The 25,206-nt window shown below is 47.7% G+C and overlaps 2 protein-coding genes across 10 annotated transcripts in view; one reads left to right on the forward strand and one right to left on the reverse strand.

Annotated features, from left to right (window-relative positions):
* Positions 1 to 169: 169 nt before the first annotated feature.
* Positions 170 to 11,927, reverse strand: DOK2 (docking protein 2). 6 transcript variants are annotated; one of them, XM_070606751.1, is made up of 7 exons: positions 11,703 to 11,927; positions 10,217 to 10,291; positions 5,491 to 5,559; positions 3,254 to 3,535; positions 2,924 to 3,011; positions 1,818 to 2,002; positions 170 to 1,322 (listed from the first exon to the last, which is right to left on the reverse strand). In XM_070606751.1, exons 4-7 carry the CDS (start codon positions 3,281 to 3,283, stop codon positions 702 to 704), a joined length of 924 nt encoding a protein of 307 aa, XP_070462852.1. In that variant the 5' UTR covers positions 3,284 to 3,535; positions 5,491 to 5,559; positions 10,217 to 10,291; positions 11,703 to 11,927; the 3' UTR covers positions 170 to 701. The 6 variants fall into 6 exon arrangements, with proteins under 6 accessions (XP_070462852.1, XP_070462839.1, XP_070462847.1 ...); XM_070606738.1 differs by having other exon boundaries at positions 4,539 to 5,559; positions 11,703 to 11,762; XM_070606746.1 differs by lacking the exon at positions 11,703 to 11,927 and adding an exon at positions 10,657 to 10,985.
* Positions 11,051 to 25,206, forward strand: part of XPO7 (exportin 7) — a 105,411-nt gene continuing 91,255 nt past the window's right edge. For 2 of the 4 annotated variants that reach the window (XM_070606707.1, XM_070606723.1), the window contains exon 1: positions 11,055 to 11,287. In XM_070606707.1, the coding sequence (XP_070462808.1) occupies positions 11,270 to 11,287 (18 nt within the window). In that variant the 5' untranslated portion in view covers positions 11,055 to 11,269. Of the gene's footprint in view, positions 11,288 to 25,206 lie in introns of all 4 variants that reach the window. The other 2 variants (XM_070606724.1, XM_070606721.1) reach the window with 2 other exon arrangements.

The raw sequence follows: 25,206 nt of genomic DNA on the forward strand, positions 1-25,206 counted from the left end.
TCTGTGGACAGATGCTTGGGACCCAGCCTAGGCCCAGATAGGACCTTGCTGCTGGGAGAGGAGGTGTCAGCGTTGTCAGTGGTCTGAGGCGGTGTCAGCTGGAGTGTTCACCCTCAGCAGGGCTGTAGCTGTCCATCCCCACCCCCACAGCACTCACACCACACAAGAATATTTCAGAAATGTTTAATGCCACAGAGAAGTCCCAAACCTGCAGAAAGCTGCAGCCCGTCTCCTGGGTGCCAGGAGCCAGGGCTGTCCCCTTCAGGGGACGTCATGGGGCAGGAGGCCTGCAGGAGCCAGGGAACCAGGGTGCTCTGCTGACTTCCTTTTGTCCTGGGCTCTCAACGCCCAAGGTTCCCTTTTGGCCGAGGAAAGAAAGAAGAGGAAGTGGAAAAGGAGCAGGAGGAGGGTGGGTCTCCTGGGGCACTCTTCCTGCTTTGGGATGGTGACTCATGCAGCAGGCTTGGGAGGGGCAGTTCCTCGACCCCACATGAGGGCAAACCAAGCCTAGGGTTCCAGAAGGGGCAAAGGGAGGTTCGTGGCATGCAGCGGCAGGAGGGGTCACCAGCAGAAACCAGATGGGAGACCTGCCTTCCCGCTCCCACTCCTCTCACCAGCCTTTAACTCCCTCCCCGTGTGTACTGGACCACCTCTGCAGTGGCATTTGATGAGGTCCACATCTCTTCAGTGCCCCCCCACCATCACTTTGGGCCTTTCTTAAGTATGACATTGTCATACTCGGTTCCCTGTGGCCAGCCAGAGGAAGAAAAGTCCTGCCCCGCTGGGTAGACATGCTTGAGGCCACTGGGGTCCCCATCAGCTTGGGCCTGCCTCCTCCAGGCCTTACCCCGGGGCTCCCTCGGGCTGTCATACAGGGACAGGGCAGCCACTCCCTCAGGCTCATCATATATGTGGTCGGGTTGCGGGGGTGGGTGCTCCTCAATGCTGTCGTACAGAGGGTCGACGGGGGGCTGGGGAGGAACCGCCAGGATGCCCCTCAAGCTCTTCCCCAGGTTACGGGCCACTGCATCGAAGGGCACTGCGTATTCCCCCTCCGGGCCCCGCTGCTGGGGCGCTGGCAGTGGGACGGTGGGCGATGGTGGTGGCAGTGAGTCATGGGGCCGGGAGTAGGGGCTCTCCGGTCGGGGCAGCACCATAGGGACTGTGGTTGGCTGCGTTTGGAGCCCAGGAGGGGCAGCATTCTTCTGGGCAGAGATGGCCTCTTCCAGGGCCAAGAAGATCTCATTGCCTTGCCGGGTTTCGAACTCAAAGTTGCCCTCTCCTGAGCTGCAGCGCCGGCCTGCCTCAAAGGAAAAGGTAACCTGTGTGGAGGAGGAAAGGGAGATGTTGGCCAGGCCAGAGGGCGGGGTGGCTTCTCCCGGAGCCAGCTCCCAACCACAAACCTATCAACTCCAGCTTCCCTCCACTGGGAACCCATTTCCCCTCCCTCCCTCCATGTTTCTTCCTTACAAGCAAAGTTCTCTCTCATCTCCCTTCTCTCCCTTCATTCTCACTCCCATCCATTCAAGTTCGGAGCTTGGCACATAGTCCGTCCTCAACAACGTCAGCTGCTCTTTACCCCTCTATCTTCTCTCTACCTCTTCTCATCTCCTCCTTCCTCACCTCCACTTCCGTTTCTCTCCCCTTCTCACATGCTCTCACTCTCCTTCCCCTGGGCCTCTCTCCATCCCCTTGGCTGGCTGCTTTCCCTCCTCCTCCCATTCTCTCTTCCTTTGGGGTCCCCCTTGCCCTGACAATCTCTTTTCTCTCATAACTCTTCCTTTCTCTCAACCTGCCCCACTGCGGCCCCTGCTCACTTTGTCACGCCCGAAGCGCCGCAGGAATCTGTAGGGCCAGTCATACAGCTGGGTGCCGGGCTCAGGGCCGCCCCACAGCTCCAGGGCACTCTCCCCAGCACGGAGAGTATAGGATCCCCGAAGCCGGCACCTCTCGCTTGCTTCTGTGGGTCTCATGGTCACAGCAAACTCCTTGCGGGGGGCCACTGGGGTGGAGAGGGGAGAGGAGGAGAAGGTAGTCAATGGGAAACGGCTGGCCTGCGTCAACTACCCTGCTCTAAATGAGTGTGCAGAAGTCTCTAGAATTCTGCATGCCATGCTTGTGCCCATGACCCTGCAGCCTTCATCTTGAAGGCTGAGCTTCTCTGTGTTGGGTTATACTCCCAAAAATGCCAAGTACCTCCACCCCCTACCCTAGTAGGCATCATGCCCTAGCCACATGCACCCCAACCCCATGCCCACATCCTTCCTGCCCCTGTTGCCAGAGCCACAGCCTTTTCTTCTCCATCTCATCTCTCACCCCAACCAGACGCCTCCCAATCCCTGTCACAGCTGCAGGTGCGCTGACCCTGCCTCCCAGCTCACAGCCTCCCCTCCCACTCTGATGCTGTCTGTTGCCCTCCACACCAGAGGTGGAGCTTAGATGTCCCTCTGTGTCCACCTGCTACACACACACACACACACACACATGCACACCCACGCACGCACCCAGAGGGCTAGACAGATTGCAAGAGGGGGATGCCTTGTCAGCAAAAAGCTCCTTTGCCACAGGACACCTTAAATCGACAGAAAGAAAACCACTCTTTTTTCAGACAATTACTCAGGTCCCAACAAGGGAGAGTTCAGGAGCAGCACCTTCGCCCGGACCCCACAGCCTCACCCTCTCCCACCAGCAGGGCCAGGGCAAGAGGGAGTGAGCCAAGGGTGAAGGACTGACACTCAAGGCAGGCCAGGCTCCCCTACCTTGGGCCGTGCCCGGAAGTGATGCAGAGCGGCTGATAAGGCGGCTGGCCAAGGCTGGGGGCAACCGCAAGGCAGGAAGACTCGGCCAGCAGCTGGCTGGCCCACACCTCGTCCCCACCACGCCCTGGGGAGAGCACACCGGCAGAACAGGCAGCCCCCCTCACCTGTGGTCGCGCTGCTGTACAATTCGTTCTCCTCCATGCAGGGCTGGCTGCCCTTCCCCTCTGGCCCCGACAGCTCCTTCCTCTGGCCCTGAGGAAGAGGCCCCGCTCTCAGCACTGTCACCAATCCCAAGCCCCACCTCTGGCCCAGGGTTTCTTTCAGGGCACACTCAGCCTGCGTCCCCTGTCTGCATTCTGGATTGGGATCCCCCCACCAGCGAACCACGCCCAGCATCCAGACCTTGGCTCTTATAACACCTGCCCACAGGAAGTATCTAGTGCCCCCACTCCCCCACCCCCCCCTCGCCCTTTCTGCACCCGAGGATGACTCACAGGGAAGGCCAGGAGGCAGATGGCCTGCATCCATTCGCCACGCTCTGCAGCAGGGGCTGCCAGCAGGTACAGGCGCTCCTTGGTCTCCAGGAAGAAGGCGCTGGTGTCCCGGGGGCTGCTGGCCTCCCCACCAGCCTCGGCCACCCGCAGGCAGTCACTGAGGCGGATCACCCTCCGGGCGGCCTCTCCCCGGCGTAGCTTCTCCGAGCCTTCCTGGAGCTCCAGCCGGGCCAAAGCGCAGCCCGACCCTCCATACAGCACAGCCCCGAACCGGCGCCACTTCTGAGCCCAGGTGTACGGCAGACAGGGTGCCGAGAGGCAGCCGCCCAGAGATCGGGACACGGGGAGCAAAGGGGAGAGCAGGGACCATGAGAGAGGGACTGCGGCAGCAACCCGGGGGTGGAGAAAGAGGTAAAGATCACAGGAGACCCAAGGAGGCAGACAGAATAATTAGAAATAACTGAGGTCAGCTGCAGGCAACCCAGCCCGAGGCCGCGCTGACAGCACAGAGCTTGCCAACGGCAGAAGAGGAGGCCTGACCAGGCCCCACAGAAGCCAGCCTGACTCACGAGACAGAAGAGGAGAGGCCAAGAGCCTGAGCCCCTGCAGCCCAGCGGAGGGCTGAGGAGGGCAGCGGGGGGCCCAGCTGGAGACCCTCACTCTTGTTCTGTGTGTGGGCCCACAGAAGGCCCTGTCTCCAGGAGCTTCGGTCGACCTTCCTGAACCTTCCGCCTCACCCCTTGACAGGTTGGGCCATGAGAGAAAGGGAGAGAGGAGCGCTGGTCCGGGCCAGCTGAGGGAAGGGGGACTTCCTCATTCAGAGGCTGAGGAGGAAGAGGAGTTTGGACACGCTGGGGCCCTGGCTCCAGGAGACTCCAGCTCAAGTTTAACACCAGGCTGACGCACCCCACCAGGGCAGGAGAGGAGAAGGAACCTCCACCACAACCCCAAATTGTCCCCTCCACTGCTCCTTCCATTCCCTTCCAGGGCATCCCATGAGAAGAAGTTACCGCAGAGCAAGAGAGGCAAGAGACAGGCCCCCTCCCAGGGGAAGAGCTGTCAGCACAGGGCACAGTGTGGGGCCTGCCCGGCAGGCCCAGGCCCATGGCTGCTACGCAAAGAGCCCTCCCAAGCCAGAGCTCTGGGTCTAACCTGATGGATGACCCAACGCCCGCCATCCCATAAGAGTTTTGAAACATGCGGGGGACACTCCTCTCCTCCTCCTCAGGAATTTCCCGCAGCCCCAGCCCCTTGGCCCAGCCCTGCGCAGCCCCGCTCTTCCTACCTTTCCGAAGGTCTGTTGCTGCTGGAGGAACAGGCAGCCCTGCTTCACGGCCGCCTCTCCCATCCTCTCACCATCGCGGCCCACACCGCAGCTCTCTCCTGCCCCTCCTGCCCTCCTTCTCTCCTCTCTGCCGTGTGTTCCCCCTTCTCTCAAGTTCATTTCCTCTCTGCCCAGAGTTTTCTGCACTATTCTAGTCTGCTTGATGACGACAGGCCGATAGGCCCTGTGGTTTCTTGCTCTGTGTGTGTGTGTGTGTGTGTGTGTGTGTGTTTGATGAGTGAGTTTCACACTCAAGCTTCCTGCATTTTCAGTGAGTAAGAGATAATTTACAAAAAGGCAAATTCCAGCTCCTCAGTGAGAAACAATTCAGGTCAGAAGCTGGCTAAGGAGTCACCTACAAAGAATGGCTGAGCCACAGGAACAAAGAGACCCAGTAACCAAATTCAACAGTAAAACCAATAGCAAAAGGCCCCCATGCTCACACTGGATGCTTAGCATGACACAGCTGGAAGAGAACTTAAAAATCAACCAGCTCAGCTCCCTAATTTAAAAATGAAGAGACTGAGGCTCAGAAAGGTCTGAGGAACATATTCAAAGCCACCAAACTCGAACCTAGGTCTCTCAGCTCAGTAAGAGTTGAGCCACACACACTGGCCCAGCACACAGGACACAGCAGACAGAGCTCACCACTTTCACACACACTGCTGCAACTGTTCCGCTGGCAGGAGCACGCCCTGCCCCTGACGACAACAGACACTTACATCACCTCCTTGAGATTCTAGAAACACGAACATCCTCACACTAAACATGCTATGCTCCTAGAACACATTTAAACCTTTGGGGTTCTCCTCCTTTGCAGCCCTGTGAGCATTATAAAGACACTTGAGTCTCATCTGGAGATTATCTTTTCAATAGCAATCTCTTATATTTGAAAAAAAAGTTTCATAGTTACCAAAACAAAAGTGCTTCATAGTGATCAGAGTTTCCAGGCACACATTGTCACCAGCCACACCATCTATCTCTGGAAGAAAGAAGGGCAGGTATGAATGCACCTGGCTGCCACTCCCCTGAGGCTGAAGGGCTGGTAGGGGCAAAGGGGGAAGTACCAGGGCTCCTTATCTTCAATTCAACAGTCTTTGTGTTGTTGGCACCTAAGTGGAATCCAGACTCCATGCGAGAAGACCCATTGATTTGGGGAAATCTAGGCTCCTCAGAGAATAGGGAACTTAAAGCCAGAAGGTTTAGAGAAGAACTGAGAGAATCTGATGGAGGCATGGTGCAGAATGTTGGGGGAACCAGAGAATCAGACCAGCACTCTCGGGGTAACCCCACAATGGGTGCTTATGTAACCGGGCAGTTTCCTCCACCACCGGGCTTTGGGTGTCTTGGGAAGGAGAGCAGAGCAGTGCATCAATCAGCCTTTCTGCTGTACATGCCCTGTGCTTTACCCACACAACTTTAAAAGATGAATGTTACGAGCCCTGGGAGGAGAAGGCTGAGTCACGGCCCTCAGCCCTGCTGCCTGGATCGGAACAAGATGATCCAGAGACAAAGGGAAAACCAAGGATGCTGGTGTGGGAAAAACTCCTTGGGAAATGGTTAGGAGTATGGACATGGGATGCAGCCTATCCCATCTCTCTAGTTCCTAAGGAGAGGCAATGTTGGAAGCTGTGTGGTCTTTGGCCAACATTAGCATCTCCTTACAGAATGAAAAGAGAAGGGGCTGCCAGAGCAATGCCTTTCAAACTTTAATGTACAGATCTTGTTCAAAGTTCAGATTTTGATACAGTGCGTTTGGAGCGGGACCTGAAATGCTGATACTGCTGATGGGTGGGCCAGACCTCACTTTGAAATAAAGGAAGTTCCCCCCACACTCTGATGCCTTTCCCCTAAGGGAAACTAGGCACATTCCACTTGGAACCACAGGGGGGCACCCGAGCTTACCAGATTACTTGAAAGCTGTTTAAACCTGGAGGCCTGGGCCCCAGTATTCCAAACACCCCCATACCATCCTTTGCCTGTGGTAGCAGGAGAAGTTCTCCTCCTGCGGCTGTTGTCTGCAGAAGATACGGCAGCAGGAGTGTACTGTGGGCGACACCCTTCAAGGCACCTCCCACTTTCCCTGGCAGGACTTGTGGGGTCCCTGCAGTGGAGGTACTAACCCCAGTACCTTCTGCCTGGCCACAGGTGAACCCTGTGAGCTGGGACCCAGAAGACAAAGTTCCAAGACACAGCAGAGGGGTAGAGATTCACAGGCCCTTGGGTTACCCAGCACCAATGATGGGAAGAGAAAACATAAAGGAGAGTCTCAGTGGTTTATGCTGAGGCACAAGTCGGGTGTGGGGTGCCCTTTGCCTTCTCTTTGCTTTTATTGGAAGGGAAGGGACACCCCACACCCCGCTTGTGCCTCAATAGAAGCCACCAAGATCCTTTCCATTAAAATGGTTTCTCTCAGCAGAAGTTAGGAACCATACAGACCAGAGACCACAGATCCCAGAACTTTACAACTTTTTGTTACCACTCTCACCAGGGATTAGCAACTACATCCTTAACATAAAAGGGCTTGTGAGATTGCTCGGGGGGCAAAAAAAAAGAGACTGTGTCTGATTCCTTGGGCAAGCGTGGAGATTAGGTAACCCCCAAACGATGGACAGTTGGGGGCAGCTACCCAAAGGGCAGCTCTGGGCACACCACAGGAAAGAAGATATAGAATGGGCTAGGAGCCGGCATGGGCCTGAGAAGGATCAAGGACTGAACAAAGAAATCAGCAAGCGGGGTCAGAAAAGATCCCATCCCGGCCGGCCCCTGTACAGTGGTTGCTGACTGTAGGAGAGGGACGACACCACCAGTCTCTTGAGTTTCATTCCTAGTCCTCATCCATTCTCCATTAAGTGTATCACTTCTCCCGGTACCAAGTAAAAAGAGAACCCAGTTCTGGAAACTCTCAGAGAGAAAGGGCTTATAATATAACATCATAATTATGCTCCTTAACATTGACATAACACTTCAAATGCTTTATGCTCTCATATGAGCCCCACGTGCACCCTAGAATGAGACTGAGATATAAAGAAGTTAATTAACTCAAAAATTATTTGTTGAGCATCTACTCTGTGCGGAGGCAGTAGGGACATGGCATAAACAAGACAGACAGAATCCCTGTTTTATTCTGGTTACTTTTAGTTGGAGACTCTGACAATGAAAAGAGTAAATATGTAAGTAAATAGTTTTGGACAGTGATCAATGCTATAAGTATGACAGTGGTAAGAAAAGCCTGTCTGAGGAGATAACGCCAGAACTAAGAAGTCAATGACGGGGCCAGCCCAGCAGCGCAGCGGTTAAGTTCACGCGTTCTGCTTCGGCAGCCCAGGGTTCGTCGGTTCGGATCCCAGGTGCAGACAGGGCACCACTTGTCAAGCCATGCTGTGGCAGGCGTCCCACACATAAAGTAGAGGAAATGGACACAGATGTTAGCTCAGGGCCAGTCTTAGCGAAAAGAGGAGGATAGGCAGCAGATGTTAGCCCAGGGCTAATCTTCCCCAGAAAAAAAAAAAAATTAGAAGAAGAAGTCAATGACAGCAGGGAAACAGCCACTTAAAGCTCTGAGGGAAAAATATTCCAGGCACAAGTTACTTCAAGTGCAAAGGCCCTGAGGCAGGATGACCTTGGATGTGAGGAAGTGCAAGAAGGCCAGAATGACCAGAGCATTGTGAGCAAGAGGGAAGCATGGTAGAGATGAGGTCAGATCACATGGCCTCTTGGGCCACAGCAAGATTTGGAGTGTATTCTAAATGCAGTGGGAGGGGCCAGCACTGTGGCCCAGTGGTTAAGTTCTCACGCACTGGTTTGGCGGCCCAGGGTTTCGCTGGTTCAGATTCCGGGCTCGGGCATGGCACCACTGGTCAGGCCACACTGAGGCAGCGTCCCACATGCCACAACTAGAAGGACCCACAAATAAAAATATACAACTACGTACTGGGGAGATTTGGGGAGAAAAAGCAGGAAAAAGAAAAAAAAGATTGGCAATAGTTGTTAGCTCAGGTGCCAATCTTTAAAAAAATAAACAGATAAATAAATAAATAAATGCAATGGGAGGCCACTTAAAGGTTTTTAAGCGGGGGCATACGTGATCTGATTTATGATTTTAAAAGAATGTTCTGCACTTGTATGGAGAAGAGATTATTGAAGGGCAATACAGGAAGCAAGGAAACTAGTTAGGAAGCTATTTCCAGAGCCCAGGAGAAATGTGATGGTGGTGACCAGAGACTGTCACACATTGAGGTACATGGGGTAACTATTGAAGTTCAAAGCTGATTCAGCTTGAACTAACAAGCCTGACTTGAGGTCTATGAAACACACATGGTCCATCTGCTTAACCATTAAAGTAAAGAATGCACTCTCTTCAGATAGGAATGCAGACTTCCCCTCCTATGCCAGTATCTGTAATGCCCTATTGGTAACATCCGGATTAGTCCCTTTCCTGACATCAAGGTTGACCTGCTAATTTGCAACTGAATATCTCTTTGAAATTTTTTTTTTTAGGAAGATTAGCCCTGAGCTAACATCTGCGGCCAATCCTCCTCTTTTTGCTGAGGAAGACTGGCCCTGAGCTAACATCCGTGCCCATCTTCCTCTACTTCATATGTGGGACGCCTGCCACAGCCATTGGGCCGGCCCCCTCTTTGAAATTTTGATGGAACTGTATCCTGGGTGTGTTCAACGTATGTTCTTTGTTCTAAAAAGATATAAGACTGTACTGAAACTCAAGCTTCTCCGGAATGCCTTCTAAGCCCTCCCCGGGTTATAATCCTCACTCTGGGTCATAATAAACTCACTCCAATTTTGATTTATAGGTGAATTACAGATTATTTGCGTCAACAGTGGTTTGGTCCAGGGTGTTAGCAGCGGCGATGAAACGAGGTGGCCAGATTTGGGTGTGTATTAGATTTGGATTAAATGGAACTTGCAGGTGGACTGGATGTGGGGGACTGTTGAGACATGAGGAGTCAAGATAACTCCTAGGTTTTTAGTTTGAGCAACTGGGTAAATGGTGGTACCATTTACTGAGAAGGGGAAGATACAAGGAGACACAAGTGTGGGGAGGAGGATTTTTGGGCTGTGGATCTCGGCCTGGCTCACAGGAAGCTGTTACCTCTACCCAATCAGGCAAGTAGGGAATGGGAAGACTGCCACTGCAATTGTAACTCCGAGATTCTCCCACTGCAGCTGCTATGCCACTCAGGATGTCCCTGACCCACCGTCTCTGCTCCATACACTCAGGGAGCTAATGATTGGACACTGAAGGGTTGTTAGAAACAACAAACATGACAAAACCAAGAAAACCACAACATCTCCAGGTCTGGGCTTGCAGAAACAACAGTCAAAAGCTTCTGCCTCGAAAATCTGCTTTGAGTGAACCTAACCAGCAGAGCTGACTTTGATTACAAAACCTCAGCTGCAAGGAAGTCTGGGTAATGTAGTTTTTAGGTGTCCTACCTCTGCAAACCAGGAAGACACGCTAGGAGGGGGAAGGAGGTTGAAACGAATGTTGAGCACCAGTCCACTCCATTCATAACAGAAAGTGTGTAATTCACTACCATTTCATTTCCATCGCACATGGTAACCCCCAGTCAATGCAAACTTCAAACAACCAATACTCTCAGAATCAGCGAAAATCTAACCTGGGGGCCTTGATTAGAAGCCAGAGTGGAATCCAATGGAAAACAGGAACCGGCATTATCTAACAACGGCAATTCCTGGTGGGAAAGAGGGAATTGGCCTTAGCAGGGAAGGACTGACCTCATCTGACCCAGAGGGATGGCTTTCCCACTCCGACTGAGCCCAGGGGTCCTAAAACCCCTTTACCTCTCCCCACCACGGCCACCTCTCCCAGCATCTGACCCCTCTCAGGAGGCAGCCTAGAGTACTGGTTAAGGTAGCAACCTATTTGGCAAGATTGGAACTGTGCCTTCTACATGTTTCCATCACCACCACTATTTGGCGGCTATTTCCATGAATGTTTATGGAGAAGAAAAGGTTAGACATGAAAACAAGGAGTCACTATTTGGGACAAGAGCAATGGTCCTTGTCCACTGAAGCGGAAAGCTGGAAAGACACTAACATCAATCCGGGGGCCGGCGGCAGCGTTTTGGAAAGTAAAGAATGCCAGCATCCTGAGGGGGGCCATCGGTAGCGGGTGCGTCGGAAGGTCCCTCGAGCGTGTGGCGCTGCAGCAGTCGTGCGGCCGCGGGTGGGCAGCGAGGGTGGCCAGAGCCAGTGGGAAGTACACTCGGGAGACAGGACTCCACCAGGTGCGGGTTCTGGGCGGGGACAGGTCCCGGTCCCCCTCCAGGAAGCCTCTCCACGCCAACGAGCAACGGCAGCGCCAGCGCCCGCCCTCCTGCCCGCCCGAGCGCGCGGCCCCTTTAAAACCCATGTAAACAAAGCTTTGTTCGCCGGCCCCCCTCGGCGCTCCGGGCGCGCTCCGCCCCCGCCCCCGCGCCGCCGGCCGCTGACGTTGCCCGCGCCCTTACGCCGTCCCAGCGGCGCTGCGCATTCTCCAACCGCGGCGCCGGGCGCGGGGCCTGCGCAGCCGAGCGGCCATACGCCGCGGGCGCAGCGCGACGAGCCCCCAGCGCGCAGGCGCAGCGGCGACGGCGGCGGCGGCGGCGGCGGCCCCGGCCGAGGTGCGCGCCGGGGGGGAGGGGGCCGGCGAGGAGCATGAATGGAGCAAAATGGCGGATCATGTGCAGGTGAGGGCGCCGCGGGGAGGGGGCGGCCGCGGGGAGCGGGGCGTGGGGGCGCGCGCGGCCCCGAGGGCTCGAGCCGGCTCGGGGCTCGCCAGGCCCGCGCCGCCGCCGCTCGGGGCTCCGGGGCCGCCGCCCGTCCGGGCTCCGGGCCTCTCCCGCCTCGGGCCGGGGGCCTCCTCCATCCCTCCCACCCGGCCGCTCGCCCCTCGCTCGGGCCGGAGGGGCGGCAGCTGGCGGCCCGGTGCGCACGCCTCCGTCGCCCCTCGGCCCCTGCCTTCCCGCCGCAGGGAGGCCTCCGCAAGTCCTCAGCCCCCCGCCGGGGAAGGAGGGGACCCTGTGCGACCGCGTCCCGGGGGGACTTCGCCTCTGCCCCCCGGCCCTAAACACGTAACAAAAAGAGGACCCCACGCCGACACACCTGGCGCGCACGAGTCTCCCGCCGCCTCCGTCTGCACGCCCCCGACACAGGAGACCCCTCGGGCCGCCTCCCCCGACGGATGCGCCCGTCCCTCCCACACTCCTGATCCGCAGCCTGCAGGGCCGAGCTCCCGGGCCTCCAAAATGGGTGCTCGGGCCTGGCCCGTCCTCCCTCCGGCCCCCTGTCCGCCCCGAAGGAGTTAGGCGCCCACACCTCCTCGGGAACGCGGGTGGAGGGGGGTGTGTCTGAAATGAGAGACGCACCGTTGGGAGCAGACGTCGCTCTGGAGGGTCTCGATCAGCTCAAGAGCTGCCCCGGCCTGCTTTGGGCCCAGGCCACTCTTCTTCAAAGCCATAGCACAGGCCCTGGGAAGCGACAGCCCCTGCCAAACCTAACAGGAGCTGGAGGAGTGCAGTCGTTGCTTGCAAACTCGATCAAGTCTTTAATCTCTATGCCTTCTATCAGATATTTTTATGACAGTTATTGATACAAATCTATTGTCAAAACCTTCGAATTTTCTAGGTAATCGCACAGTTTTGTGTTGTGGGTAGTAAAAAGTAGAGAGCATAAGAAGTGTCGCCTTATTTTGTATACTATATAGTATCATTCCTTGAGTAAAAAGAATGATCTTCATCCTCATATGTTGTCTACAAGAAGCTGGAGTGGTATGACTTCTACCAGTTTTTTTCCGGAGAGAAGGGACTAAAGAAATTTTCAGGCCAGGGATCAGTACAGTAGGTTTGGAGTGTGAGGAACAAGTTATCGGGACAGACTTGTATCAAAAATTGTGACTACAGGTGGGAGACCACAAGGTTTGTGTTTTAAAACCAGTATCATGGTCTCGGTCAGAAGTAGCAGTAAAACTTGATACAAGGTGATAATAACAATAGTGTAGCACCTTGAGTTTTAAAGCAGCCATTTCTAAGAAATGTGAAGGATTTTATGTGATTTAAAAAAAAATTCTTCCATCTTAAAAGAGTAGGTAGGCAAGAATTACTTCTGTCATTTTTTAAAGGAACAAACCAAAGCGCAGAACTGATAGGAGATTTACTTAAGTTAAGGGTAAGTGGACCAGAGGCTTTTGACTTTGGGTCCAGTGCTCTTATCTACTGGGGAAAAAAATAGTGTCCGTGAGCATTTCAGAACATGGTTTGAATAGACAGCCTTTCTGAATGATGCTTTGGAAAGCAAAGGAAGTCACTGTGCTTTTATGAACGTACATCTGTTCTATCTCCTGTAAAGAAGTATCCTTAACGTGACCTCTCCCACATTTTGAACCAAAAATGTGGTCATTCCTCACCAGATGAAAGTTAGGATGCTTCAAATAATCTTCATAGGATTTTTGGCTCGAAGGGGGGTTTACCTTGATTTTAGTAAGGTGATATTTTTCTCCCACCCACCCAAAATAAAAAATCTACTGAAGTTAGAATTTATTAACTTCTCAAAACAAAGAGGAGTATGCCAGTCAATATTTTGTTTTAGTTTTAAGAGTTGTAGTATGTTACTCTCTAAATTAGTGGTCTTTATATCAACAGGATAAGTTTGTGAGAGAATTTTTTTCTCTTTGGATAGAATGAAGCATATTGCTTTTCTTTGTTGGACCGCTAAATTACTTTGAGGATGGATACTCACAGACTTTAACTTGGTACTTTATATTGTAGCAGAAAACCTTTCCAAGAACAAGGTAGTCTCCCCTCCCCTATGGAATGAGTAAATAAATGAAAGGATGAAAGACAAACCCGAATTGCGTTGAGGAGTACTTTTCTCATAACACTATTGGAGCATGAAGTTGAAAAAGGAGTCTATTACAGATTCAAGACAGTGATTGAGTTTCGTGTGTAGTAGTAAATAGTTGAGTCATATGTATCTAGTACTTTTCTGAACCACTAGGGTGAGCAGTTTTTTTTTTTTTTTTTTTTTTGCTTGACACTAAGCAAGTGTCATGATTCTCAGGCTGAAGTCCTGAGCCTGTTTTCTGATATGTGTTTTATGGAAGATTTAAGTGTCACAAACGTTAGTAATAGAAAAATTGTAATACTTGATTTGTCTTTTAGCTCTGTTGATGTCATAGTCAAGCCTCTTTAGAAGAGTGGCTGTAAGCAGCTCCTTATTGTGATGGATTTCTTATTCTTGGATTTAGATGACCTTATCTCATGCCTGCCCTGGAAGCAGTGGTTATAGAGCATTAACTGTAAGGAAAAAAAAATCATACTCATTTCTATTTATCTTTAGTTGCTCTTCCTTCCTGTTTTATTTTAATATCTAGTTAGCTGGAGATAATGAGGATTCAGTACCTTCTCTTGCTGATAAGTCATTGCACACAGATGAAGACTATTCTTAGTGTACAGTGGCAATGAAAAAGATTAAGAAGAATCAGATGTTAGGTTTTTTTAAAGATTTTCGTTTTTCCTTTTTCTCCCCAAAGCCCCCTGGTACATAGGCATGTGGGTTTTTTTGTTTTTGTTTTTGAAGATGATTAACCCTGAGCTAACATCTGCCGCCAGTCCTCTTTTTGCTGAGGAAGACTGGCCCTGAGCTAGCATTCCATGCCCATCTTCCTCTACTTGATACGTGGGACGCCTACCACAGCATGGCTTGCCAAGCAGTGCCATGTCCGCACCCGGGATCTGAACCACTGAACCTCGTGCTGCCAAAGCGGAACGTGCACACTTAACCGCTGCACCACCAGGCAGGCCCCTAGTTGTGTATTTTTAGTGGTAGGTCTTTCTAGTTGTGGCATGTGGGACGCCGCCTCAGCATGGCTTGATGAGCAGTGCCATGTCTGCGCCCAGGATTTGAATCGGTGAAACCCTGGGCCGCCGAAGCAGAGCTCGAGAACTTAACCACTCGGCCACAGGACCGGCCCCAGATATTAGCTTTAATAGTGCTAGCTGGTGTTCAGGATCTTGAGGGGAAAAGGAAAGAATATATAATAAAGTATTATTTACTAGGCTCTACATTATTACTATGTAATAAAATAGTATTTTCAAATAATCATCTTTTGTTTTAAATTTAAGGTGCAGTAATTAAATATTGACCACCAGTCTAACTCTGGGGAGTCATGAAGAATCATTACTACTGGCAGGTTAAAATTTAACAGAGTACAAAAGTTTAGCCTGATTATAGCAAAATTAATAGTTGTCTTTTCAGCTTTTAAAAATATGCAAGGAAATGATAGGAGCTCTTAGTAGTCCATTTTGAGAAGAGAGTTCTGTACAACTGTTAAGAACCTTAAAAAACCCAGTAACTTTCGTAACTTTTTTTTAGTTAAATTAGTACTGTAATGCTTAATGTGTGTAAAGCCCTTTGCTGTGCCGGGCACTGCAGAGGATCCCGTGTTGAGAAAGACCCTGCTGACATCTACGTTCTGATGCTCTCTCTGGGCAGGCTTCAGAAGCACAGACAGATCAGAGAACTAATACATTGATCTCAAAACATACTACATTTGTGTTGGATGATACTGGAATAGCTACATCCCCCCATCTACCTGTTTTGTGGATTTATACAAATGTATCTGTATTTTAAAAGAACATGGGCGAGTGGTTAAGTTCGTGCACTCTGCTTCGGCGGCCCGGGGTTTCGCTGGTTCGGATCCTGGGCGCAGACGTGGCACCACTCATCAAGCCACACTGGGGTGGTGTCCCACATGGCACAACTGGAGGCACTCACAACTAGAGTGTATGACTGTGTGCTGGGGGGCTTTGGGGAGAAGAACAAACGAAAAAAAGATGTGGCGACAGTTGTTAGCTCAGGTGCCAATCTAAAAAAAATAAAAGAAAATGTTTGTATTTACTTGATAACTCTGGCATTAGTATATTTCCTCTTGTGAGAAAAGCCTTCAGAAAAATTAAGGGATGTGTATATGCGTGTGGTATTCAAACACTTATGCAATAAAGCACCAAAATATCATACTGTAATGGAATCTCTAGTTTCGATGGAGGTAGGAGAAAGAGGCATGAGACGATCCCTCTTGTGTTTGTTAGAGAGAATTTACTTCCCGTTGATCCAGCAACTGATGTACATAGTCACCAGCTGTATCTTTCTTTTTTCCTGGTTCAGTTTTGAAAGTAGTATTGTACTACAGCCTTTCGAAAAGGGAAAGTTGCCAGTTTAAACCAATAAGCTGATGTCTCTGCAGGTACAACTACTGAGGCTTCTTTGCTCACTTCAATACATGTAAGGAAGGGAGTGTTTAGAAATTGCGTCTTTTTTTAAAACACCAGACATATTATCTCACAGCTTTTCTCCGGTCGAGAACCTGGGAGTGGCTTAACCTGACGGTCCCAGTGCAGGGTCTTTCGTTTGCAGTCTTAGCTTAACTGAGGATGGAGAATCTGTTCCTCACACTGACTCAACGTGGTCATTGGCAAGCCTCGGTCAGTTACTTGCAGGACTGAGGGCCTCAGTGCCTCAGTGGCATTGTCCAGGGGTTTCAGCTCTTCACCACATGGGCCTCTCCTAATACATGATTGTTTTTAAGGGCTTGTTTTTTACATTACACAATGATGTTTGCTTTGTGTAAGTGACCCATCTTTGTTACTGTTTTTTTTTTTTAAGTCTCTTATTGAAGTATATCTTCAGACAGATACAAAAATCAAAAGTGTTCAGTTTGATGAATTTTCGCAAAGTGAACGCTGTTTTGTAACCAGCATCCAAATCCACAATATTATCAGTGCCTCAAAAGTCCCTCTAATGCCCCCCCTCAGCAACTACCCATACATCCTTTCTCCTAAGGGCAACTACTATCTTGTTATTTGAATTTGTGTGTGTGTGTGAGAGGAAGATTGGCCCTGAGCTAACATCTATTGCCAATCTTCCCCTTTCTGCTTGAGAAAGATGGCCCCTCAGCTAACATCTGTGTTCATCTTCCTCTGTTTTATGTGGGATGCTGCCACAGCATGGCTTGACGAGCGGTGCTAGGTCTGCACGCAGGATCCAAACCTGCGAATCCTGGGCTGCCCAGGCTGCCGAAGCAGTGTGTGCAAACTTAACCACTACACCACTGGGCCAGCCCCATCATTTGATTTTTAATATGCGTTTAGAAGTCAAGCTGAGGAAGGACTATCTGTGAGAGCTTGAACTTCAAAGCCAGAGGGAGAAGCAGTATAAAGCAGTGGTTCTTCAGCTTTTGGGGAGTTTGTTTTGTTTCAGAATGTGATGAAATCTTTGTGCACTCCAGGGAGCAAAAGTGTACCTATACAAAAATTTGCCTACAATTTCAGGCCATTCATGAACTTTAGAACTGGAGTTTTATATTCCTGGGGTCGGCCCTGTGGCCGAGTGGTTAAGTTCACGCGCTCCGCTGCAGGCGGCCCAGTGGTTCGTCTGTTCGGATCCTGGGTGCGGACATGGCACTGCTCATCAAACCATGCTGAGGCGGTGTCCCACATGCCACAACTAGAAGGAACCACAACTAAGAAGATACAACTATGTACCGGGGGGGCAGGAAAAGGAAAAAAATAATATCTTTAAAAAAAAAAAGATATATTCCTTTTTAGATGAAAATGCTCACCGCATTTTATGGAGAAACTGATTTACAAATGTTTCTCTTTTGACCTATGTGAAAGGCTAATTTGGGGTCACGTTATGTCTTCCTGGAGGGTTATATGCAGACTGAATTTTTATTTTTTTGTTTGAAGGAGATAGTCCTTGAGCTAACATCTGTGCCAGTCTTCCCCTATTTTGTATGTGAGTTGCCGCCACAGCATGAGCACTGACGAATGATGTAGGTCCACACCCAGGAACCAAACCCAGGCTGCTGAAGTGAAGTGCGCCAAACTTAACCACTAGGCCATGGGACCGGCCCTGAACTTTTAAATACTGAATCCTTGAGAATGATTAGTAGTGACTATTAGGCATGTACTAATGTCCTGGTTTTGGTGCTGTGCAGGTACAGGGAAGGAAGTATAAGATGTGATGTCCTGTTTTCAGGGCCGTGCATTTTAGTTAATCCCAAGCCTGGTTATTGAGTTGTAATTTGTAATGAGACTGTGGTTTTCTCAACATATCCCTGAATGAGGGGCCTGTTACTCCCTTTACCTTTTTCCCCATTCCAGTACATCCGAGTTCATGCCTCACATTTGTAGTGACTCACTGTAGCAGGGACTTCTCAATGGAATGAGACTGGCACCCAGGGGGCATATCAAAATCTTGGGGAAAGGAGGGAAATTGTCAAAAACTGGATCCTAAGTATGTATGATATTTGCATCCCTGGCTCCTCACCCCCTCATACACATTTGTGAGCATACAAAGACACACACCCACGCTCCTACCATAAATGGAAAGGGTGTTTTTGAAAGAAGGCAGAATTCAAAACTTCATGCCAGCATTTATTGGACTTAGCTGCTTGTCACTTTACATGATTTCGTTTAATGCTCACAGTAGCTCTGTAAGGTCGGTATTACTGAGATAACAGTAATGGAATTTTACTTGAAATAGGCTGATGAAAGGATCTGGTGTCTCTGGAAGACTGGAGAACCGTTGATTTAGGTGATGAATGTGGTGGTGGTTATTGTAAAACTTACTGGCAGAGGACCTTGGTTGGGGTAGGGGAAAAGGAGATACCAACATTTATTGAGCATCTGTTAGCCAGGCACCATGCTGGGCCCTTTTATATGTGTTAGACCATTTAACTGGGCAACTCTTTTAGTCTTTTTGAGCCTGGGTTAGGTGATCTGTGAAGTCCCTTATACTTCCAACATTCTGGCTGGGATTTCCAATTGTCATCGTTACCGTTCTCCCAAATAAACTACTGTGTTCTCAATTCGTATGTATGTTATACATTTTCCTAAAATATTTATGCTTGTACTAATATTTCCATTTCATCTCTCTTAAATATGCCTTCCTCTACCCCTCCTCCCAATTTCTTAAACTCCCAGAGTTTAAAAAATTAAGATCTAATAATCTGTACCACTTCTCACAAATTGAGCTCTGTTATGCCCCAAATAGTAAGTAAAGAGTTCTCTTATTTGCACAATAAGCATTGAATGACATTTCTTTTTTTAAAAAAAAAAATATTTTATTTTTCCTTTTTCTCCCAAAGCCCCCCAGTACATAGTTGTGTATTTTTAGTTGTGGCTCCTTCTAGTTGTGGCATGTGGGACACTGCCTCAGCATGGCCTCATGAGCGGTGCCATGTCCATGCCCAGGATCCGAACCAGCGAAACCCTGGGCCACCAAAGTGGAGCGCGTGAACTTAACCACTGGGGCATGGGGCGGCCCCAAGACATTTCTTATGGTACAAGAAATTGACATTATTAGTCAGATGTTGATGCTGGTAGACTAGAATATGATTCTCACTGAAAAGTCCCTGGAAAACAATCAAAATGCTTTCCTATAAATAGCTCTGAAAACAATTAAGTTTATAAAATATCCCTTGTGCTACTTCAGGAAGTTGTGATCTTATAGCTGTGGTGACATTTTAATTTTTAAGTGTATGAAATTGTGTTGGAAACAAATGCTGATCTCATTTGTACTTTGTATGATAAGAAATTATGATACATGAAGTGTGTAGTCTCAGAAAGAATTGAGAGTTATGCTAGGTATTTCCCCTAAAGTTTGAGTCAGTTGTGTGATTAAAAGGGATGTATTTATGGATTAAAAAAAGGAAAAGCGGGGGTTTTTTTTTAGGATTTTTTTTCCCCCGATTCATTCACCTCTGCTGACTCCTGAATTTTGGTGTTTTATTTTTCTCTTCCAAAAGGACATTGTCTAAAGTCAAGCATGAAATTTAATTTGACTTCTGGAACCTAAAACATAATTTGCTCAGAAAAGAACCGGGGAAGCCAGATGAATATTTCATGTATCTGTACTTGATTGAAAAATGTTCACCCCAGTTTTGCCCAATATATAGGCACAAATTATCTAGAGTATTATTTGTTTTGTGTTAGTGGGTGATTTTTTTCTTTTTTTTTTTTATCATCAGCTTGTCATTAACCCATCTGAAGAATCCTTGTAAGGTCTTCAAAAACTACTTTGGGGCATACCCAAGAATTTAAGGAGTAATTCAAACATTATTGGAAAATAGGACCTTTTTCCCTTACTCTTAATATTTTGAACTGATAATGTTGTTCTAGAGCTGAGCAAGTTTCTTCAAGCCTTCATAAGACCTATAGCAAAATATTCTTAAATTGAACCTAAGCAACAGGGTATATAAAATAAAGACATTATCCCAAAGGTGATGCAAATGAAAACTCGTTATAACGTAAAGGATTAGTTACTAATTCTTGAAATTGTACGTTTTAGTCTAACTTAAAATCCACCTTCCAAACAGGGAGATCAGAATATTGTGAACAGGAAAGTTGTCAGTTCACAGAATTCCTAAAACCTGTCTATGGAAAGCTCTGATTTGGGTTACTGTGAATGTGCCTAGAAGTCCCCGAGGCACATTTCCCATCAGCAGTGGTAGTGTGAGATTTCAGACTAACTTCTTATCTACCCCTCCCTTACCCATCCCCTCACATTTAAATAGCACTTCTGAAAGTGAATGTATCCGTTCATAGAGATTGCTATGGGTAAATCTGTTGCCAATGGAATTAAGACTTTCTTTAAACCATCTTTATGTGTACAGTAAATTGCATCCATTTAAAGTGTACAATTTGACAAGTATACATCTGTGACTCCACCGCTATCAAAATACAGAATGTTTCCTCCTAACTCTGTTGTCTCTCTCAGCCCTCAGCCCCAGGCAACCCTGATCTGCTTTCTGTCACTATAAATTAGCTTTCATTTCCTGGAGTTTTATATAATCAACTTGCTGTGAACTCTTGTTTTTAACTTCTTTCACTCAACACAGTGATTTTGAGATTCATTCAGGTTGTTGAATACTATCGGTGGTGGTTACATTTTATTGCTTAGTAGTATTCCATTCCACATTTTATGTATCCATTTGCCCCTTGGGGGTATTTGAGTTGTTTCCAGATTTTAGTCATGGTGAATAAAGGGACTGTGAATATGCATATGCATGTCTTTGTGTGGTTATAAATTTTCATTTCTCTTGAGTTAAGTATCTAGGTGTACTGGGTCCTATGGTATATTTTAACTTTTTAGGAAAATTCAGTTCTCCAAAGTGATTGTACCATTTTACTTTCTCACCAGCAGTGTATAAGAGTTCCAAGTGCTCCATATCTTCTCCAGCTTTTTGTATCACCGTTCTAGTGGGATTGTAGTGTGGTTGCAGTTTGCATTTCCTTGATGACTAATGGTGTTGACTGTCTCTTCTTGTGCTTACTCACCTTTTTGTGTATTTCAGAGATTTGCAAACCAGGCTGGTGGTTTGGCCCCACAGCCTGTTTTTGTATGGCCTCAGAACTAAGAACAGTTTTTACATTTTTAATTAGTTGAAAAAAATCTAAGGTGTACTCCAGGACACATGATAATTCTATAAAATTCTAATTTCAGTGTTCATAAATAAAAGTTTTATTGGAACACAGCTACACAAGTTCCTTTACAAATTGTCCTGGCTACTTTTGTGCTACCATGGCAGGGTTCAATAGTTGCATCAGAGACCTTTCGGCCTACTGGCCCATAAAGCCTAAAATATTTACTCTCTGGTCCTTTACAGAAAAAATTTGCAGACTCCTGGGGGTATGTCTCTTCAGATCTATTGCCTGACTTTTGGGTGGGGAGGGGGCTGACGCAGTATGATTCTAACCCAAGCCCAGCCCACTTTTACAGGATGACCAGATTAGACTTGATACATTTTGTTGACTGTAGCATTCTAGGATCTCTACTTGCATTGTCCAAAATGGTAACTACTAACCACGTGTTACTATTTAAGTTTAAATTAAATTAAGTTAAATTAAAATTAAGTTCTTCAGTCATGCTGACCACATTTCAAGTGCTCAGTGGTGACGTGGCTGGTGACTACCACATTTCATAGTGCAGATATAAAATATTCCCTTCACCATGGAAATTTCTGCTGGACAGTGCTAGTCTAGAATAAGAGAAACTTGCCACTGAACTAAAGGAAGCAGAGTGGAACAAACGTTATAGGATTGCTTTCCTGGGTGCCTGTAAAAATAAGCTAGGTCCTCACTCTCCCAGGTATGTGAATGCAAATGGATACATTAGAATATTTAAGGTTACTGACTGTTCCCACCCTGAGCCTATGATGTGTTCTGTTCTCTTGCTGAGTGAATGAGATGAAGCAGTCAACTCATAAAAGAAATTCAGAATTTTGCTGATAGGAAGTAGTGGTTTAAAGACTTAAAAAAAAAAAATATCCTAAATATATTCTTCCTCAAAGGACGTTGCAAAAACAAGCCTTATTACTGATCTTAATAATAAGGTTTTTGTGATGATTCAAAGCATTGGCTTTGAAAATAACCCATAAGTATTCTAAGTTAAAATGGTTAAGATGGCCTATTTTAAGAATGAGTTTCAAGTGATGTCAGCATCATGGCGGAGTGAGTTGTTCCCTTTGTCTCTCCCCTCTAAGTTACAACTAAGTGGAGATCCATTAACCAGGAGAGGATTCCCTACACAGCACAACAGGACGCCTGAGAGATCCATGCAGCTATACATCTGAAGGTGGGTAGACTGGACCCCCAGGAAGCAGTGGAAGTCAGGGAGCTGCCCCCCTCCCTCCCGGGAGGCAGCAGTCCAAGACTCGCATCCTCACACAGTGGCCACCGTGACTGTGAGTGGAGTCTGGCTGGTGGGAGCACACACGGTGCCACAGTCGCCCCATCCATGTGAGTGCAACCTGCCTGCTGAGTGAGTGTGGCAGCCCAGCCCACACAAACACAGAGCGTCCAACCTGCACAACTACAAGCAGTTGGGGCAGGAACAGAAAAAACAGCTGCTGCCCTCCACAACAGCGGCAGGGGGAATCTGCAACCAGAATCAACAGCAACCACAGCAGAACCAGTGACTCAGCCCCGAGTGACAGCAACCCCAACACCAGCTCCACTAGCAGCAGAGGCTGTATATAAGTGCCCGGGTCCCCAAGCCCCAGCAAGTGACAGTGACACCCATGAACCCAGCACCCCTGGCAGCAGTGCCACCACCACTGCAAGACAACCCAGGAACAGCAGCACAGGTGGTGCGTGGGACAGCAGCAGCCGAGCCCACGGGAAGCCAGTGGAGGAACATGAGACCCAGGTGACCACAACCAGAGTAACCAAAGCTGTACCCAAAAAAGAAGAGCTGGTTACTACCACAAGTGCACGAGCAAAGGATCAGTTCATCAAACACCATGAAGAGCTACAGTAACACTCAGAGCAGAAGAAAGATGACAAGTCTCCAGAAACCAAACCTGGAGTCACAGAAGACTACAGTGTACCTGACAGAGAATTCAAAATAGCTATCATAAAGAAACTCAATGAGTTAAAAGAAAACTCAGGCAGTTCAGTGAGGCCAAGAATAAAATTAATGAACAGAAGGAATACTTCACCAAAGAGATTGAAACTCTTTAAAAAAAAAAAAACAAATAGAAATTCTGGATAGGAAGAACACAAATTAACGAGATACAAAATAATTTGGAAAGCATAAAAAATAGAGTAGACCTTATGGAGCATAGAATTCGTGACCTCAAAGATGGAAACCTAGAAATGCTTCAGTTGTCAGAGGAGCAAGAACTAAGACTTAAAAAAAAAATGAAGAAATTCTTCAAGGAATATTCAACTTAATTAGGAAAAGTAACATAAGGATTATAGATATCCTAGAGGGAGAGAAAGGAACAGAGAACTTGTTCAGAGAAATAATAGCTGAGAACTTCTCAAACCTGCAGAAGGAACTGAAATACAAGTATGTGAAGCCAGTAGAACTCCTAATTACCTCAATGCAAAGAGACCTCCAAGGCATTTGATATTAAAACTGTCAAAAGTCAATGACAAAGGAAAAATATTAAGGGCATCAAAAGAGAAAAGAAAATAACCTACAAAAGAACCCCCATCAGGCTTTCAGCATCTTTCTCAGCAGAAACCATACAGGCTAGGAGAGAATAGAATGAAATATTCAAAATACTGAAAGACAAAAACTTTCAGCCAAGAATACTCTACCCAGCAAAATTATCCTTCGTTTATGATGGACAAATAAAAGCTTTCCCAGATAAATGACAGCTGAGAGAGTTCATCGCTGCTAGACTTGCCTTTCAAGAAATGATGACGGGAGCCCTCTATGTGATGCAAAAAGGCAAAGGCTTACATAGCTTTGAGCAAGGAGATAAATAGACAAAATCAGAAAATTGCAGCTCTCTATCAGAATAGGCTGAAAATGATGGTAACAAAATTTAAAGAGGAAGAAAGCATCAAAAATAACTGTGAACAGGGGCTGGCCCCGTGGCCGAGTGGTTAAGTTCGCGCGCTCCGCTGCAGGCGGCCCAGTGTTTCGTCGGTTCGAATCCTGGGCGCGGACATGGCACTGCTCGTCAGACCACGCTGAGGCAGCGTCCCACATGCCACAACTAGAGGAACCCACAACGAAGAATACGCAACTATGTACCGGGGGCTTTGGGGAGAAAAAGGAAAAAAAAAAATAAATAAATAAAATCTTTAAAAAAAAAAAAAAAAAAAAAAAAAAAAAAAAATAACTGTGAACACTTCAATTTAGTCACAAACTCACATCACAAAAAAATAATTTGTGACAACAAAAACATAAAAGGGGAAGAGGTGATGGATGGAACCTGCTTAGGCTAATGGAGATAAGAAGCTATCAGAAAATGGACTGTCTTATCTATGAGATCTTTTATAAAAACCTGATGGTGGCCACAATACAAAAAAATCAGAGCAGAGTCACAGATCATAAATAAAGAGAAAATTGAGAAAACTATCACAGAAAACCATCAAACTGAAATGGCCCTCAGAAATACAAGGGAAAGGAAACAATGGAAATATAGAACTACCAGAAACTAGATAAAATGGCAATATTAGGACCTCATATATCAATAATCACTCTAAATGTAAATGGACTGAATTCACCAATAAAAAGATACAGAGTGGCTGGATGGATTGAAAAACAAGACCCAAAAATATGCTGCCACCAGGAATCACATCTCAGCTATAAAGACAGACACAGGTTCAGAGTGAAGGAATGGAAGGCAATACTCCAAGCAAACGGCAAGCAAAGGAAAGCAGGTGTTGTCGTACTTAAATCAGACAAAGCAAACTTCAAGATAAAAAACACAGACAAAGAGGGGCAGTATATAATGATAAAAGGGACACTCCACCAAGAGGACATAACTGTTAGAATATACATGCACCTAACACAGGAGCACCAAAGTACATAAAGCAACTATTAACAGACCTAAAGGGAGAAATTGACAGCAAAACAGTAATAGTCAGGGACCTCAACACTCCAGTTAACATCAATGGATAGATCATCTAGACAGTCAACAAGGAAACAGTGGACTTAAGTGAAACATTGGACCAGATGGACTTAATAAAATGTATATAGAATATTCCATCCAAAAACAGCATAATAGACATTCTTCTCAAGTGCACATGGAACATTCTCAATGATAGGCCATACATATGTTGGGAAACAAGGCAAGCCTCAGTAAATT

The sequence above is a fragment of the Equus przewalskii genome, chromosome 2 (assembly GCF_037783145.1).
Source record: "Equus przewalskii isolate Varuska chromosome 2, EquPr2, whole genome shotgun sequence".
Taxonomy (NCBI): domain Eukaryota; kingdom Metazoa; phylum Chordata; class Mammalia; order Perissodactyla; family Equidae; genus Equus; species Equus przewalskii.